This window comes from Aulonocara sp. 'chitande type north' Nkhata Bay, linkage group LG2 (assembly GCF_057382095.1).
Source record: "Aulonocara sp. 'chitande type north' Nkhata Bay isolate Kocher_YH1m ecotype deep benthic linkage group LG2, A_spYH_male_GT1.1, whole genome shotgun sequence".
NCBI lineage: Eukaryota > Metazoa > Chordata > Actinopteri > Cichliformes > Cichlidae > Aulonocara > Aulonocara sp. 'chitande type north' Nkhata Bay.
This window is the reverse complement of record NC_141345.1, coordinates 3912605-3930402: the sequence shown is the minus strand read 5'-3', so window position 1 is coordinate 3930402 and position 17798 is coordinate 3912605. Positions and strand designations below refer to the sequence as shown.

Genomic DNA, 17798 nt, shown 5'->3' with positions numbered 1-17798 from the left:
CTGGGAAAAGCAGTCATCTGAAGCAGTGAGGACTGTGCACCATGAATATAGGATGCAGAAAAAGATGGTTCTTCTTACTGTACCAACATCCTAACACCAAGTCTTAAGCCCCCAACAGCCCTTAGAACACGTCTGTTGAAAATGCAAGCTGAGATTTGTTAGTGTTGTACCAAAGCTGTGTTCAAGTATTGCATAAAGTATTATTAAGAAATGTCTCTCTACTGCATACAACTTGAAATAAGTGAAGGTTTTTCCAGAACCTTCTGCTCTGGACACATAATACTCAAGGATGAGAGTAATAATCTATCTGTAGCAGGATTATTGGAAATAAAATTTCATTTACATTCTTTAGTTAGATATTAGCAGATTTGTGCAATGCAGTGTCATGCTCACATTTGACCACACCTAACTGTTATAACATTTTACAACTGTGATGTGTTACATAGTTTCAATGGTGACGTGTGACACACCTATGTATAACCGGCTCAGGTGCTGCGACTCATTTAGAACTTTATTAACCTCCTAGGACCTGGCGTTCACATATGTGGACATCACATTTTGGGTTAGTTAGACCAAAATACTCAATTTTGCTCTACAGGGGCCTGATATCCACTTACGAGGACATTATACTGCTACTGTTCTATCGAAATTTTAAACAAATATCCTCATATGTGGCTCTCATTTTTCTTAGAAACAAAAATCAGGTAAAAAAAAAAAAATCTGGTCATTCTTTGTTTTTACATTCATCGGGTCCCAATATGCCCAGATATCAAAGAGAAATCAAAAATGCATGCTGTGGAAGAGTTCGGGTCTTAGGAGGTTAATGAACAGAATTAATATGACTGTTGCCATAAAATAGTGAGTTTTAAAAACAAAATGAACACAGAGGTTAAATTTTGGTGAAATATCTTTATTTTACTCCATGTGATAAGCCTACACTTGTTGTCATTAACTCTCCTTTTTATACATAAGATAGTAATAGTACAGTATTCACACAAACATTGCTAAACACGAGTAGACATATTTCAAATGGACAGACACAATTCAGAATAGCACAAAGCTGAGTATTTAGTAATAGAAGAGCTGCTCATGTTAAAACGGTTGTTCGCGTTGCAATTTAAATACCTTAACTTTCAAATCCATTTTTTAAAAACGCTGGACATTTAAAAAAAAAAAGCTACAGCAAACGATCAGTGTCTTTTGTTGTGCTATGGCTGGTTAGTTGGTTTGGGAGATGGTGTAGGCTTTAACTGTGACTGTAAATCAAGCAACAGACCACACCGGCAAAAAAACACCCCCCCCCCCCCCAAACTCACTAGGCGTAAATGTCACCTGTAGGTGGCGCCTCAGCAAACACGCAAACAATAAATAAAATAAAACTTTAAAACATGCGTATCGGCATCTGTACTTTTGGTCACGCGTACAATGTTAGCTGTATGTCCAAGTTACAAAATAAATAAACCAACAGTCCTACACAGGCAATAGCAATACAGCAAAAGATATGGCAACTAACGTCTGCACTTTTTTTACAGCAAGGGTGTTAGTAAGCTTTAGCTGTATCTGAGGACATCTATCTACCAGCTCTACAAACAACTAGTGAAGCCATGAACCAGTCAGCAGGCTTCTCTGATATTTTACAATATTGTGGCTTGATTCAGTGCACAACGTTGGTGAACAAACAAGCAAGGCATCTGTGTTCTTATCCATGGAAATCCTGCGGGGTGAGCATGCTGCATGTTGTTGCAATAGTGTAATCAACACAACACAAATCGTCGATGAGATGGTGACCAAAGTGACAACTCTCCATCGACGTGGAAAAACTGATTTTCATAGTATTAGGGGACCATCTACTCAGAATGCCTCCTCAGACATGTTAGTACAGTGCAGAGCTCATTCAACAACATATAAACTTTTAGGTTAGTAGGCTTTCTAATTTGTTTGGGCTGGTTTCCCTTTTACAATGGATATCCATTTCCTTATTACACATCCTTCTGCAGTACTGTTAAATACAAATTTGTGTTAATCCGGTCCGCTTACACACTTGTATTTGGCAATGTAAGCTCGCAGACGTGTTAGGTATAAGTAGTTCCACTGACACAATGAAAAGGGTTTACTTGAGCCTAATGTGGTAATATAATGTTTTGCAATGATAACAGTTCACTGGTTGAGAGCCAGTCGTTACTTCCTCAAAATAAGACAAAGTCGACAAATGATAAGCCGTTTAGGAGACAGAACTCTCCATTTGAAACAAAAACAAAAGGATAGGCAGAGAACTCAACCTTGTAGAGTCATTTAAATAATCCCAAGCAGTTTTACTTTACAACAACAAGAGTAACAGCACTAAGATTCTAAACTGTGCAATAACTCAAGAGCAGTTAGCTATGTCAGTCTGCAATCCTATATAATGCCATGCAACTGGATGAAAATCTGAACATATCAATTAACTTATTCCTTGTTTTAAATGTTTACTTTTGAACCATTTTTTCCCCAAATAATTTGTTTCAATACAGTAATGCACATCCACACGGTTACTCTGAAAAGTCACTGAGTTGAAAAGGGAAAAAAAAGAAGAAAAAAAAAAGACAGGTCCTCCATCCCGATGGCCGTGTGCCAAGGGTGGAGGAAAGTGGCCACTGAGAGACAAGCTGTTGGTGGGGAGGAGACAGGCTGGCAGGGGCTGAGGTGTACTAGCATGAGCAGCTGCTCTCAGTTACAGTCATCTCTGGCTGTTTCTCCAATTTGATGTCGATCACTGAGAGAAGTTAGTTAAGTAACACTTCACATGAATTGCAGATTTCACTTCTTTTTTTTTTTTTTTTTTTTGCAGTGCCTTTCATTCTCTGCATTCTTTCCAGTCAACTAAGTCGCAGTCAGTGCTAAGTTACAAATATTTTTAAAACTGTGGCATGACAAAAGGTATGGCAGCAATTTCTGCGCAAAAGCAACTCAAAAAGGATACTGTCCTCTTTGCTTTTCTCTGGTGTGCTATCCATCCCAGGCAATGCAGCAGCAACGCGTCGGAACAGCTGCAAAACAGTAAGAAAAATTAAACATTTGAAAGGAACAATTTGGTAAATAAAATGTAGTAGTTTAAGTAGCAAAAAACACAAGACAGTCCTGTGAAAAGAAAAACTCTCACAGGTCTTTACGCAGTCCTGTAAAAAACTAAGAGCTAATTTCTGTTGTACACTTGCTGATGTGCTTGGGATCGTTGTCCTGCTGAATGACCCAGTTTTAGTCTTTGGACAGATGGCCTCATATTTGATTCAAGAATAATTTGTTTACAGAGAAGTTCATGGTGGACTTGATGGCTCCAAGGTATCCTGGTCCTGTGGCTACAAGACAAGTCCAAGTCATCACCCCTCCACCACCATGCTTGACAGTTGGTACGGGGCGTTTGTTTTTCGCATAATGTGGCACAACGCTTTACGGCCAAATCTCTACACTTTGGTCCCATCTGCCCAAAGGACATTGCTCCACAGATTTAGCGGTTTGTTCTTATACAACTTTGCAAACTAAACTATGCTCCTTCTGGGAACCTTCAAAATAAGTCACCCCCCCAAAATGTCCTATCATATATCTTTCAGCATTGAACATGCTAACCAATGTCTAGAGTCTGACATGTAGCTCTTGAGTTTTTTCAGTTTATCTAAACATTGCACGGTCTGTCCCTTTAGTGGAAGACTGAAATGTGTTAACACAATGCCACAATGTTCCAGACCTCACAGAGGTTCTCACATTTGCTGATCATCATTTCATCAAGTGCATTTCATAAGCAGCACCTGGCTGCTACTCAGCCTCTTTATTCCTATTGAAGCAGTAAGAGTGAAATTACTTTTTCACAGGACTGTACAGTACATTTTCTACAGATGTAGCAGGAAACTGTTTATACTCAAATCTCCAGAAATGTGTTTTTATTTACATGTTTACTTAAGGCCCCAACACTAAGGCACTCACACTGAAACAAAGCCCCTGGCATCCTAAAGAAGTGAGATATTTCAGTCTTGATGATAAATTTTTGATTCCAAACAGCCAAATACAGTCATACATTAGAGTTAGATTATCATGGAAAGTACTGAAAATCTGGTAACAATACAGTTTATCATATTACCAAACCCTAGATGGTAGTCAATGGGCAGTATGTAATTAAATTATAGCTAGTTATCTCTAAATATTGCATTTCATTGAATAAACACAAGTGGTAGTCAAAGCAACGATACATCTGCTGAGTAGTAGCCCACATCAGCATTAGCATCTGCTGAGAAAATCTATTATATTCATAGAAATGTTTTAGCAAATCAGACAGAGTACTGGGAAATAAAGGCAGTTGCAATAAACCTGCGCAGAGCAACTGCACTGAAAAGTCTGTGTGGAGAAAGCTACGACAGGTCATGATGAGCCACGAGGGGGGACAGAGTAGAATTAGCTCAACTACCCTGAGAAAACGGAATCGCTACCTGTTTGACATTGTAGCCAGTCTTTGCGCTGGTTTCAATGAACATGACATTCAGTTCCTTAGCTCTCTGCTCGCCCTCCTCCGTGGTGATCTGTCTGCTCCAGTAAAAGCAGAAGGATGGAGATGGCCGAACAGACAGATATGGAAAGAAACCGCAAAGAGGACAGGCCAGAAGAAAAGAGAAGAGATGGAGAGAAGGACAAAGAGAGCTCAGCAATGAATCTTGTTTGGAGTGAAGAAGAGAGTGGTTAGTTTATAAGGCGGACAGAGACAAAGGGACAGAGGCTGCTGTGCTGAGTAAAGACGAAACAGCATAAAATCCACTCCGAAGGTCAATGATTCATTCAACAGCCACACTCTAATCCATTAAATGATCGAAGACATGGAGGAGCTTCACACCCCAGATGTCACAGGCGGGCCTCCCTAACCTCTGAGACAGTATGAGCCTTGCTTGAAACGGGATAATTTGTCACCATTACACCTGCTCCTGCTGAACACCAACCTGTTTGACGTTATAGCCAGCCTTGGCACTGGTCTCTATGTACATCACATTGAGCTCACGAGCTTTCCTCTCTGCCGCCTCAACAGAAACTTGCCTGCCATGGTCCCGGGAAGGGTAAGGTGAGGGTGAAGGATGGAAGTGTGGTGTTTTTAGGGGAAAACACAAAAAAATATTCAAAATGACATGAAGAGAAAAAACGTAAGGCAAAAGAAAAAAAAAAGGCAAAACAGAAATATGATCAAAGTATAAATAAAAAAAAAACCCCAATATAAATAAAAGTATTTAAATAACTCATAGAAAGGCTGAAGTATGCAACATTACAAGGAAATAATAAAAGTAAAAACTGGATGAGATGCACTGAAGGGAAGTGGGATTCCAGGCTTTGGCAGAGTTTATGCTACACAAAGATACCTGTTTTGTAAATGCACTAGGATCCATTTATCAATCTTTGTAAATAGAACAAGAAAACAATCATTCGCGCTTATCTCACAACCATGTACCTTTTATCCGCCAAGTCTGTTTTGTTCCCGACGAGCATGATAATGACATCACTTCCTCTCTCTGTTCTAACATCATCAATCCACTTTGAGGTTTGCTGGAAAGAATTAAGATCTGCAAATGGGGTGAAAACAAGCAACAAAATACAAAATCATTATACACATCAGCCACATGTGCCCCAAAATACATGAAACATCTGTTACAATACATTCAGTTAAAAGCCTAGAGAAAAGCCTAATCTTATATAAGAAAAACCTGTAGTTATGTGTTAGTGAGCAGGAGTATTCAGAAGAAAAAGCTTGGAGAAGAAGTGTATTTTGTATTAGTGTACTAGCAGAAATAAAGAGCTTCCTTCCTATTACTCTAGAGCCCTACAGAATGGTTAGAGGACAGCCCTGACTCACTGGTGATGTCATAAACAACCACAGCAATGGTAGAGTCACGGATGTAGCTGGGAATTAGGCTACGAAAACGCTCCTGTCCAGCAGTGTCCCAAAGCTGGAGCCGGACCTGAGGATTGGAATTGCAGAAGAAGAAATTGACAAAAAAAAAAAAAGTCGAGATAAAGGGCAGCAAAGGGAAGGATGAGAATGTGGAGAACAGGACAGACATAAAAAGAATTGCAAGCCAAGCAGTAAAGAAGAGAATGACCTTTAAATGGAGGAATTGCGAAGAATCATTCAAATGCAGAAGGCTCAAAGATGACGGGTGTTATGCAAATGTGAAAGTAGGCCCTGCTGAATCATTATTTAGGCAGCTCTCACAGGATTTCTGCTCATGAAGTGACATCGGCAGACATCTTTTTCATTATTCTTCAAGTAAGACTTATAACTATTAGCATTTACACTCCCCTGGACACTGCTGGAGAAATGCTTTTGAATCACTACACCTAATACAAACAGTATCTGAAATATACCCTAACATGCTATCCAGCGGGTTTGCTAGGCTCATTGGTGCTTTTGATTTTGTTTTTTGCCCTTCCACATACTAAGTGAAGGACAAGGAGGAGAGGCAAAGCCACAATACCTACTGGCTATGTCATAAACCACCACAGCGGCGGCTGAGTCGCGGATGTAACTGGGGATGAGGCTGCGGAAACGCTCCTGTCCGGCTGTATCCCAGAGCTGCAGCCGGATCTGTGGCCAGCCACGAAACAAATGTGGGAACATGGGGGCAATTCATGATCCAGCCAGGGGATGGAAGGAAAACAAAATCTTGAAATAATGATGGGAACTAAAAACACGATCACATGTTCAACAAAATGAGTGAAAAAACAAAACAAAAAACTAGGATAATCTATAAACAATGTGGAATGGTGTGATAATAAGCAGAAGCATGCTTCTATGGCAGTTTTAATACCTGACCAGTTGGAATGATGTAAATTACAGTAACACACTGGGCTTACCGTGCGATCTTCCAGATACATAGTTTTTGACAAAAAGTCAATGCCAATTGTTGCCTGTAAAACAAACACTTCAATTAAACAGTGTTACCAGCAAGTTAAATGTATTACATACATTTAAAGAATCGTTACCTACATTATATGTTAAAAACATATTTTATTGACCTTTTTCATAACATAGCTAAAAAATGTCCAGAAAGAACAAAATTATCAAGTATTGTGATAGCGGTTTTGTGTGAAGATGCTTTAGATAGGAGTTCATCTGTAGCTGGACTTGACATAAACAGATGATAGTTCTTTCTTTTTCCTTCTGTCATGATTTTTGTACTTAAATCTGAGGCTGATGATTTAGTTAATTTGCCTTACATGTAGATTCTTATATCAGGAGTTTGTCATTTAAACTCTAAATGAGCCAAATAAAGATAAACTACTACTACTTCTACTGACATTTAGACTTGTCACACAGGTAGCGCTCATAATCTAATCAGTGGAATGCACTCACATGCTTCCTAACATCCGGAGTAAGTGATTTTTGTAGCAAGCCCTTTGTGTGTTGCAAACATTCTACTCTGGTTGACTGGTGAAACATAATGGTTTCGGCAATTTGAAGTAACCCGTTATTCATGTTTCGTTATACACTTCACAGAAGGTAAAACCTCAGGGGCTTAGCTAGCAAGCTGATCGCAAAAATGGACACTATATTTACCATATTTACAAGAATGTGAATAGACAGATTACTAAATGCAAATTCCCTATGCCAAATACAATTAAACTAAATGATCCCATAATTTCCTCAGGGATTAATAAAGTATTGTTTTGTGTTAATTTTTTTTAATTGTCCAATTTAAATTTGTCTAAATATTTACAAGTATCAGCTACTGACATGATAAATTGGTCTATTTTATTCTATTTTAACTGTCACATATGTTATTAGATGATCAGTCGCATTGAAACTGTTCGCTCGTTTTTTATTACACCTGTGCTTGTGGCAAAAATGTCAGTTTTCAGACAAAAATGACTACACAAATCCCTGTTATAACTTCTTTTTACCTGGTAAGTGTTGTCAAAACTGTCATACATAAACCTGGTGATGAGTGAGGTTTTCCCAACTGTACAGAAAAAACACAGTCACTTTAGTAACACAAGAGGTATTCCAGGTAATTCAAGCCTAAAACCACCACTCAAATGGTAAATTTAAAAATTATATAATTGTGTAATTAAGTCTGTATTCAATGAAGAGATATAGAAGAAAAATGAGTCGGTGACATCACACGGTGAGTAAACTGCTATTACCACTGATGCAGTGTGGACGACTGAACCCACACGCTGAGCTGGCAATATGGGTGGAGCCACAAAATCTGGAAAATTAAAATGTATTCGACCCCTGACAGCTGGCTCGTAATACCATACTGTATCAATTACACGACACAAACATTACTAACAACAAGCCACGTTTTGCAATGTCAGGGTCAGTCTCCGAACCTGAGCAAAAATAATGGCAATGAAGGAAAAAGGCCGACTGGTGCGAAACCACCGGTCGACGTGGCTTGTTCAAGATGCTGCAGCAGGAAGCTAACAGCCAAACAACTATACACCGACAAACAGACGGTTTAAATTAATTATTGAGATTTTCTGTTTGAAGCCTGTGATCTGTAACAGACTTAGAGCAACTATGTAAGTCTTTAAAGTGCGCAAGCGAGCGTCAACATTGACGTTTTAGCCCAATAGAGCTAACTAACTGCTAGCTACAAGCAGAAGTAACGTGCTAACAACGAACCTCCATCACAAACTAATGGGAGGAACAATGACAATGCCCATTGACTCATTTCGTTAATTTTTAATATGTGGATAAATCTTGAATACAGCTGCTACGACACAATAATTTGTCATATTCTTGCCTTCTTTTAAGGCACAAAACAAGCTAGTTTAGCGATCTATCTCAAGCTAATGGTAGCTATTCAATGACATCATCACCGGGGAGAAAAATCGGTAGGTTAATAATCTTTGTCATGCTCTAATATCCTTTGTTGACCTTGCAAAATTAACAGATTGTCCCGTATCATTCCTGGTCACTAATATACACTACATGACTGTACCATACCGTGCAATTTTAAGCTAACACCACAAAGCTAGTTAGCTGATCTTGCCAGTTCTCCCAACATTTCCTTTCATTTGACCAAATTAACGCTTCTCTAAGTACTTCGTGCCCATCTTACCACTCTGTTCGCCCAGAAAGACGAGCTTGAACTTTCGTAAGGGGTTGCCAAACTCTCCGCCGCCGGTCGTGGTTGACATTTTGTCAAAAAAAATAAACAGCTTACTAGCTGACTTGGCTAATGATGTGATGTCTAGACCAGAGAGGACCAAGCCGTGTATCCTTATCCTACACTAGCCAGCGCTATTGTTTTCTGAAACATACAGCAGTGGAAATAGCGCCTTCAAGTGGCAAACACAGAGAGACAACAAAAATGGCAAAGTTAAGAAAGGCCTTGCAATCAGGATTACCATTCTATTGCAATATTTGCAGGTTGAAAAATCTGCAGAAACAATAAATACATAATTTAAATGCATTTGTTTACAGGGAGCGTAAATGTTTACACAGGACATTTTACAACTGCAGGAAATTTTCTGTAATATATTCATTCAGTCAAATTAACTCGTGGAACCATGTTACTTTCATTTTTAACAATTATTTTAAATAAAATAATTTGTGTAGTTTATTTAAGCAAATATTTGAAAATAAAGAAAAAATAATAAATAGGATAAAATCCCAAAAAATAAATTCTGAATAAATTGCATGATGGGCAGTTGGGCAGAATAGATTTCAAATTAATATAAATGAAATCTTATGTGAAATTGAGCATTCAGTATGAGGGTGACTGTTTTCCACTTAATGGTCAACAGTTAGGTAAACAACTTTTTCAGCATTGGTAACAAGGCTGCATCAAGCTGACAAGTCATTTGATCTGTAGCAAACAGCAACTGAAATATCTAATAAAAAAGTTTATTATTTTATATATTTATTATTATTATTATATAAAGTGTCTTCCAGTTGTAGAATTAACCACAAAAAGGTCTTCCTGAATATTGTATCTCAATCAGAAAACATTTTATAGTGCAGCAGATAACTGAACATTGCTGCAAAATCATCCACAGGTGGTTAGGGGTACCAAAGTTGCAATAGTCTTTTTATGATTGCTTAGTTATATTCGTAACACGAGTTGGCCAATATAACAATGAAGGACAGTGCTGTCGTGCGGCAAGAGGATTCTAGGTCAGATTCCAAAAAAAGACATAAATGTGAAGTTAGGTTAAGCGTTGTTTCTAAAGTGGCTGTTGGTTTGATGGTAAATGGTTATCTGTTTCTCTTTGTTACCTAAAAAATCCTTTATGACAGGATGTGTGAGCATGATAGAGCTGAGCCATAGGCAAAGGAGTCTTCATGCATCAGATACATCTAATTCATTGAAATGCATGGGAATAAATGGCATGGCACCAGATGAAAACAAAAAATGTAAAATTGTATTGTTTTTTGAAAGATAGTTTCTGTAACCCGCTGCACTATTATTGGGAGAAAGAACCACAAGAAGCAGAGAAACAGTTATATATTTTTTGGGTCACTATTTACAGACAAGTAGGCCATGTGAAATGTTACCGAAAGCTGGCTTGCTGCAACTTTTCGGAGCAGTGGTATAATAACTGGTTACACCCAGAAAAACTTTAACTGTGACTTAATCTAGCAAAAAATGATAGCTAACATAAACATAAAAATGTATCAGTTTGGTTAGTGTGGGGAAAAAAAACCCCTTCCAACACCAAAACAGATCATAAATATGAACAAAGAGAAGTTTGTACTTGAGAAAAATGGATTTATTGAGTTCTCTTAATTGTCTTAACAGAGTGTCACATTTGTGTTTTTAAAATAGCCACTCATTTCATCCATTCACCATTTTTCAACATGTAATTTCTAATGACATAAAAATAAAGATTACGTTAAATCAAGCTCTGCATCCTCATTACCAATGACACATATTGAAAGGTCTACTCTATTGTGGGACACATCTGTTGGATTCTAGTGCTATGATGTCACGCACGGAAATTTCACACAGACTTCTGACCCTCAGTAATTGAGTTCTCATAGTTATTTATAATAGAATTGAATATATACAGGGGAAATTTGAGCATTTGTGCTCTTCTTTGCTGATAATGAGTTCCTTTGTGTTCTGTGTTCTCTGCATGAGAGATGATTTTCCTTGACTGGCTGCTTCAACCATCCGTGGTGTTAACTGTGATATCTGACCTGTGGATAAAATGGACAGACAATGGACTGTGACTCTAACATTATTCAAGGTAACTTATGGAATATATCTCATCTAATTTTGTACAATCCAGTTTCCAAAAAAGCTGCAACATGAATGCAATGATTTGGAAGTTATTTAAATACTGTATTTAAAAAAAAACAGCATATCAAATGTTGAAAATTAGATACGTTTTGTGTTTGTAGAGAGAGAGTGGCAGGGGCATTTTCATCATTATTTTAGATCACATCTTTTTTTGTTTAGGGACACTGTTAATATTTGGGAGGCCTGATGGGAACAGTTGGTGTAATTTGAGAGCACAGTGTTTCCCAGTTCTTGTTTGATGTAGGACTTCAGCTTCTTTGCAGTCTGGGGTCTTTTTCATTTCATAACACACCAAATATTTTCATTTGGTGACAGAACGAGACTGCGAGCTAGTTAAGCACCTGGAGTATGTGCTTAATTTTTAGTATTGTTTTAGGAAATAAGCAAGACCTTATGTGAACTAGAAGCCATGGATATGTTGCTATGAAACCTACATATACATTTCAGCATTAGTGATGCCATCACAGATGTGCAAATTACACATGATACGTGCACCCCTCCCTTCTTCTCTGTGCTAATAACAAGCCGGTTGGTCCCTTTTCTAAGCCCAGATTATGCTTTTTGACCTTGTCTCTTGTATACAGAAATTTTTCTGGGCTTTTAAATCATTCAATAACATTATGTAGTTCTGTTAAACAAAAATTTATTCTTTAATTGTTGAACTCTTTCTTCACACAGTCTTTTACAGAATTGTAAACCCTCTCGCTCATCTTTGCTTTGCTGAAAGTGCCAGCCTCAGACGGGGTACTCATTCTACAACCACTCAGTTATCTCATTTAACTTAAAACATTTTGAGTTTCAACATTTGATAAGTTGTCTTTGTAGAAGGGTTACATTTTTCAATACATACATTTTGTAGTGTCCCTTGGGTTTTTTTGTTTGTTTGTTTGTCTGGTTTGAAAATTGGGTAATGGATTACTTTGATTTGTGAATTTTTATACAGTATTGCAGGCCACCCCTTCTTTTCTATTTATAACATCTGCAATTTTTCAGACTCATACACTTTCAGCTATTGCCCAACTTTCAAATATCTGCATACATGCTGCTATTAATGTCTACTGAAGATCTTTTAATTATTGATCTTGGGGGTGGAGCAAGAGGATTCAAATTTCATTTTTCACACAGGATTGAAGGGTAAAACAGGACACTCGTTCAAGGGCCATCACTTCTGCGCTTTTGCAATTCATGCAATTTTCTATCCAAATACGGTAGTTCTTTAACATGTGTTTTATGTCATCATCTAATATTTTAGTGTGTAGGGATGTTATAGGAGGGGCAGTAACCCTTGAAGAAGTCAACACTGCACAACTCACTGTATCTGAGTTGACCTCACCTGAACTAAAGAGGCATTTAATCCAATTTGCTGTGGTTCATAAAACACATAATTGTTCATGAGAAACAAACATGAACATCATATACAATTATCACTGCCACAGGCAAATACACGTCTTTTTATAGAGACTATTTTATACTTTATACTTACACTTCTGCTCAGTACACAGTAATGGCACGCAGTAAAGGGGAGAGCATGGCATATAGATGACAGTAAGATCAGTTACAGAAAGCCACTGTCTACTTTTAGTGATATTTCAGGAAGTATTTTAATGGTAATTTAGCTGGCACTAGCAGTTTACAAAATACAGAACTCACCTGCAGGCTTTGGGGACATCAGTGTCACAGGAAGTTCCACGACAACATCACTAAACATTTTACAGATTAACATATACTCGTGAATAATTTGCATTCATTTACACAACTGGCAATAAATGAAGGAGAACTGATATTTACCGTCCTGTCAAACCACCCAGCAAGCTATGGTCAGAGAGAAATGATAAAAGAATCCCTTAGTCTGCACAGTTTGGCACAAAAACAGGAAAGCGTTATGGGTTAGTGTTTTCTATTAAGCCTTACCCTCCACTCGAAACTGTAAGAGTGACCTTGACTTTGTAGGAGATAATAATTCCCTGCATCTCCTTCTCTCCTTGACTCCTGCAAGGAGATGGGAATAGTTTACGATTTAAACCTTGGGGATTTGGTTTAAGGTGCTATAAGTGGACGGCAGAATATATAGTGACAACATTGCTGCTCAAAAAGAGGATGAAGGCCCATCCTAGTTTCACCTAAAAGAGACCTAAAAGTCTTACAGCGTTGTGGATGCTAAGTTGGTGTCCTGATCTTTTAGACGTCCATCGACTGCAAGACCTCGCTTTTCTTTGTTGTTGGCAAGCAGGGGGGTTACTTGGAAGGACTTCTCAAATGTAGAGATGGCATTTACGGTCTCTCTGTGTTTAGAGGTGAAATAGAGGGAAAAAGAACTCACACTAGGTTAGTATTCATTATTTTCAGTTAATCTACTTGGGGCCTTTTTCATTTTAAGTAGCAATAAAATACAGACATATTGGAATATTGGTGTGTGTGTGTGTGTGTGTGTGTGTGTGTGGGGGGGGGGGGGGGGGGGGTCGTTTATAGCCTCAGATTCACTGATAGTTACAGCACATAATGTACTTTTTAGATACATTAATTTGAACCAGAAATGACTCGAGTCCGGTTATTATTCGCCTTACCCAAACTCTTGAGCACAGACTTCCTTGACGTAAGTGTCAGATGAGTAGAGGACCACACTTGTGAGCTGGTTAACTTAACACAAAAATAGTTCATGTTAGAAGTATGAATTAAACTATATGCCTTGAAAATATTTCCCCCATCTCTTCAAACTATACAAACAAAAATGATTCTGATCAGACATATTTGGGTCCTTACCTGAGATTTTGATTTTCTTCACAGTCTTGTTGGTTTCATTGTTGATTTGCACTTTAACGGTTATTGGATCTCCATGGTAATAAACCTGGAAAAGAGTGATTTTAAAACACAGTTTAGCAATTATTATGTAATATTTATAATGGTAAAAATGCATTTGGTATATTTTCAAGTACCTCTTTTTCAAGGGAAGCCTCCAAGTGCACTGGTTTGTCACTCATCATAAACTGCTTGGATAGATCAGCCTTGGCTCCGGCCTTGTTGTTAGCTGGGGCGAACTGTATTTTACGAATCATCAGACGACAAGTATCCCTAGAAGGAAATAAAAGGGAAGAGAATAACCCATGCATGGCCTTCATACACAGCTCAAAGACTGAAAGGTTTAAAATGACACTGCACAAACATACTTTTTTTGAATGACTTCATCTGGATTGTCAGGTGCGTTGGCAATGTATGCTTTAATCTCAAAGTCCACACCGCAAGCCTACAACAAGGCGAAATCCAGATAAATTAATTTTTCCAAACATTTAACACAATGTGTAAGACTTAAAGAAAGCAAACAATAACACTGGATGGTAACTGTACCTTGCCGGAATCATTTAGCCCAGGCTGTAAGGAAACTGAGCATGGAAGATTTGGTGGCATCTGGAAAAAGAAGAAATGAGTCACATACATGAACGTTACACTTTAAAATGATTTTAAAATAAAAGCGGGGATATGATCTAAGGTTAATCAAAATACCTTGCATTGAAAATAATTTATTTGTTGTTACGCAAAGAGAAAGATTAAGGGTTTGGACCTGGAAGGAAAAGGCGTGCCCCTGCTCTCCAACTTTTTTCAAGAGGGATTCCATCATTGGGGATTTAGCTTCGCTGCCACCCGTAGGTGGATACACCTGAATGCGATGTAGCCAGATGTCCCTTCTGAAGGTCAGTCCGATGACATCCAAGTCATCACTTCCATAGCGGAAGGCACAAGCAAGATAGACATACACTGCAGTGGAAAAATGTGTTGTTTCAGTCTGTGTCAGTAAATCATCGCTTATAACTTTTATGATTTGCAGACTATAAAGTAAAATACCTTTTCTGTTGTTAAGACCAGAAGGATCCACTTTAACTACCCCTTCTGCAAATATGAGAAGAGTCAATCCACAGCCTTAGATCTTTCACAGAGATTCTTATAAGTTCATATATTCACATATATCAGGATGCAGTTTTGCCACGCACCAACTATTTCTACTGAATCCACATTGTCCACAAAGTCCCTTTTCCCCAAGTACAAGGCAATCTATATGAAATGAAGAAAAAGGAAAACGGTTACTCCTCCACAAGATTAAAAAAAATGTGGACGCTATTTCGGGAAGTTGGAATAGCAACATACAAATTGCACTCCTCCCTGTGCTCAAGGGGTGCCCTGTAATGATTATATTGTAGAAGCCACTTACAGTTCCATTCCTACTGGTCTTCTTAAATACTCTGGAAATGAAAAAAAAAGAAAAGAATCTGAATCTGAAGAGTATTTGAACCTGAAAGTCCTAAAAAAAAGGCCCTAAAACACATGCAGACAAAAACACAAGATGTTAAGTCTAAATGAGCAGTGACCCATAATTTCATTATTTTTGCTTGATTATAAATAATGAGCTCTTTCCCCCTATTTTCTAAGTTGTCTTCTATAACATATTTGTGCGCTTACAACTTTTCTAGTTTTTGTCCTGGATAACCTCCCACTTGCCATCAACTCCCTTGCTCCTCTCCTGTGAGGATGGATTAGTGATTAAAGTCGAATTGAACCTGCTGCTACAAATGTCTAATCTGAACGTAAGACGTGTGATTGGGTAAGCTGAGTAAACAAAGTTAAACATCATATAAAATATGAAAATGACATAGTTGGATCAATACTGGGTTAGGCAGGCTATTTTATGAAATAGCTGTTTATGCTACAAAACAAAAAGTAGTGGCAGAATTGGCAAATTTAACACCCAGATTTATCCCAAGATATGGAGAGTGCAAGAGTGCAATCCTTTTGTTCTGGGCGGATGTAGTAAACAAACAGGTAATCCTTGGTGGTGTTTGTCGCTTTCAAATGCCACATAATCCTTTTAATGCTTTTCCAATCCACAAAATCCATCTTAATAAGGATTTTTTCTTAAGTGTCTAAAAAGTATAAAATAAATCAGAATCAGAATCAGAAAGACTTAATTTATCCCCAAGGGGCAATTAAGAAGTTTTAAGGTTGTTGCAGAAGCTACTTCTGTCACGATGTTACATCCAATCTACTATCCTTGTTTCTTCTAAATTAATTATCGCTTTCATCCCTCATGAACAACTTTTCGTGATTATAAAATAAATAATCAAAATTAATTAATTATTTAGAAATCATTCATATTTAACTGCATTAAACAGGTTGCCTAAAGTTCTTTTTGGATTTTATATTGAAAGTTTGATGGTTGATTTTTAACCTTTCTAAAACTGTCACAATATTAACATTGTTGATGAATAAGCCTTAAACCTTTCACACTCACTTGGACATGTCGATGGCAAAATTTTAGGTCCACTCTGCAAAAAATCCCAAAACACAATAAAGTCATAAATAGCTCAAAACACGAGATAGTAACAAAAGCTATAACTATTAGGTGCTTTGGTTATCTGTGTCAATTTTAGTTTATTATGCCAGTACAGTACACGCTAGAAAGCTCCTCATTGATGACACTATGGCAAACGACAGTCATGTTGTTCCCTATAACTTCTAATAGGAAAGGATCTTTCTGATTTTATGGTTAGTTTAAGATCATAATCATAATAAACAACATTCCTAATACCTAGCGTGACACAGACCATGCGCTCCTTGTTAACGGATATATAAATATTGATAAAAACTACATATTCCCATGTAATAATACCGTGATAAATTTCCAACAAATGCTGACTCTGTTCTGTGCAGTTACAGTGATCCAATACCTTCTTCATATACCTTCTTCATCTGATTCTATTATGCTGCAGGTCAGCAAGAAAAACGCTAACTTACCGTGCCCTCGGTTCTGACAGTGAGTCGTCTCTGCTGTGCTCTCTAATCCTTCACTGTTGATAGTGTAAGTGCCTGCCAATCACGGACTCCCTATTGCTTTTATACTATGACCTCCCAACCTTGAAACTCTCCTCTTAAGCTTACTGTCCTGAAGAAGGCTGTTTTGGAGAAAATCTGATTATTTCATTATAACACTACTGTTTTAACCTACAGCATGTTTAAAAATAATACTGTGCACGTAATTTCAACATAAAAGATAACGATAGGAGCCTTGGCATTAGTACAGCATGTAATGCAGAAAAACTTTTCATTTTATGTATTGATTTGAGCTTTTTTAAGAAGTAAATGTATGCATGAATAAAACTGGGAATTTGATACTTTGCAGGTATGGTGCAATAATATAGTTTAGTAACAAAATTTTCATGAATTCTTTGCTCTCAAGCTTCAGATGGTCTTAAAATACTAATTAAGACTTGCTAAGCTGTAAAGAATGCCTTGTGAATGGACTAAATGTTCAAGGACTCCTTTTCTTATAGCTTAAACTAGAGTAGAGTGGTATTAGTAGGATTTTAGCAGGTCGACAGATGGCTCCTCCACCAAGCCTTGCCCAATCTGTGCACATAGGAGGTTTACATAAATCCAAGTGACTTAATGTTGCACAAGGAACACGGCCTTACAGCTAGCATCAGTCTGATTACAAAATCATCCTGGCAGTTCTACTGTTTAGCTATGAGCATGGTTGATTGAGCAACTTAA

At 37.7% G+C, this 17798-nt stretch overlaps 2 protein-coding genes across 7 annotated transcripts; both read right to left on the bottom strand.

The window, feature by feature from the left end:
- Positions 1-894: 894 nt before the first annotated feature.
- rab41 (RAB41, member RAS oncogene family) lies at positions 895-9383 on the bottom strand. Of its 5 annotated transcripts, XR_015130612.1 has the most exons (9): positions 9075-9383; positions 7909-7967; positions 6862-6915; positions 5861-5966; positions 5459-5570; positions 4959-5052; positions 4458-4551; positions 2960-3026; positions 2683-2752 (listed from the first exon to the last, which is right to left on the bottom strand). XR_015130612.1 is itself a non-coding variant. In XM_086302609.1 (8 exons), the coding sequence occupies exons 1-8, from the start codon at positions 9151-9153 to the stop codon at positions 2688-2690; spliced, it is 636 nt and encodes a 211-aa protein (XP_086158735.1). In that variant the 5' UTR covers positions 9154-9366; the 3' UTR covers positions 895-2687. The 5 variants fall into 5 exon arrangements, 4 of the variants coding, with proteins under 4 accessions (XP_086158735.1, XP_086158729.1, XP_086158724.1 ...); XM_086302609.1 differs by lacking the exons at positions 4959-5052; positions 5861-5966 and adding an exon at positions 6487-6592 and having other exon boundaries at positions 895-2752; positions 9075-9366; XM_086302603.1 differs by lacking the exons at positions 4458-4551; positions 5861-5966 and adding an exon at positions 6487-6592 and having other exon boundaries at positions 895-2752; positions 9075-9363.
- A 1323-nt stretch (positions 9384-10706) lies between these two features.
- On the bottom strand, positions 10707-17138 carry arr3b (arrestin 3b, retinal (X-arrestin)). Of its 2 annotated transcripts, none has more exons than XM_086302579.1 (16): positions 17043-17138; positions 16540-16573; positions 15463-15493; positions 15245-15305; positions 15099-15143; positions 14818-15011; positions 14604-14663; positions 14426-14502; positions 14195-14330; positions 14022-14106; positions 13826-13898; positions 13406-13543; positions 13173-13250; positions 13050-13073; positions 12912-12961; positions 10707-11158 (listed from the first exon to the last, which is right to left on the bottom strand). In XM_086302579.1, the coding sequence occupies exons 2-16, from the start codon at positions 16545-16547 to the stop codon at positions 11004-11006; spliced, it is 1215 nt and encodes a 404-aa protein (XP_086158705.1). In that variant the 5' UTR covers positions 16548-16573; positions 17043-17138; the 3' UTR covers positions 10707-11003. The 2 variants fall into 2 exon arrangements, with proteins under 2 accessions (XP_086158705.1, XP_086158708.1); XM_086302582.1 differs by lacking the exon at positions 17043-17138 and adding an exon at positions 16918-16977.
- Positions 17139-17798: the final 660 nt, after the last annotated feature.

What these genes read in the sequence shown, in the direction of transcription:
- rab41 (XM_086302609.1), bottom strand. Translation starts at nt 9,153, where the DNA reads ATGTCAACCACGACCGGCGGCGGAGAGTTTGGCAACCCCTTACGAAAG. An exon ending in GGTGGTTTATGACATAGCCA is followed by an intron (nt 5,571 to 6,486) that starts GTAGGTATTGTG and finishes CCCCATTTGCAG; the next exon opens with ATCTTAATTCTTTCCAGCAA. An exon ending in ACAGACTTGGCGGATAAAAG is followed by an intron (nt 4,552 to 5,458) that starts GTACATGGTTGT and finishes TTACTGGAGCAG; the next exon opens with ACAGATCACCACGGAGGAGG.
- arr3b (XM_086302579.1), bottom strand. An exon ending in AGACCAGTAGGAATGGAACT is followed by an intron (nt 15,306 to 15,462) that starts GTAAGTGGCTTC and finishes CATTTCATATAG; the next exon opens with ATTGCCTTGTACTTGGGGAA. An exon ending in GAAGAAAATCAAAATCTCAG is followed by an intron (nt 13,899 to 14,021) that starts GTAAGGACCCAA and finishes TTTTGTGTTAAG; the next exon opens with TTAACCAGCTCACAAGTGTG.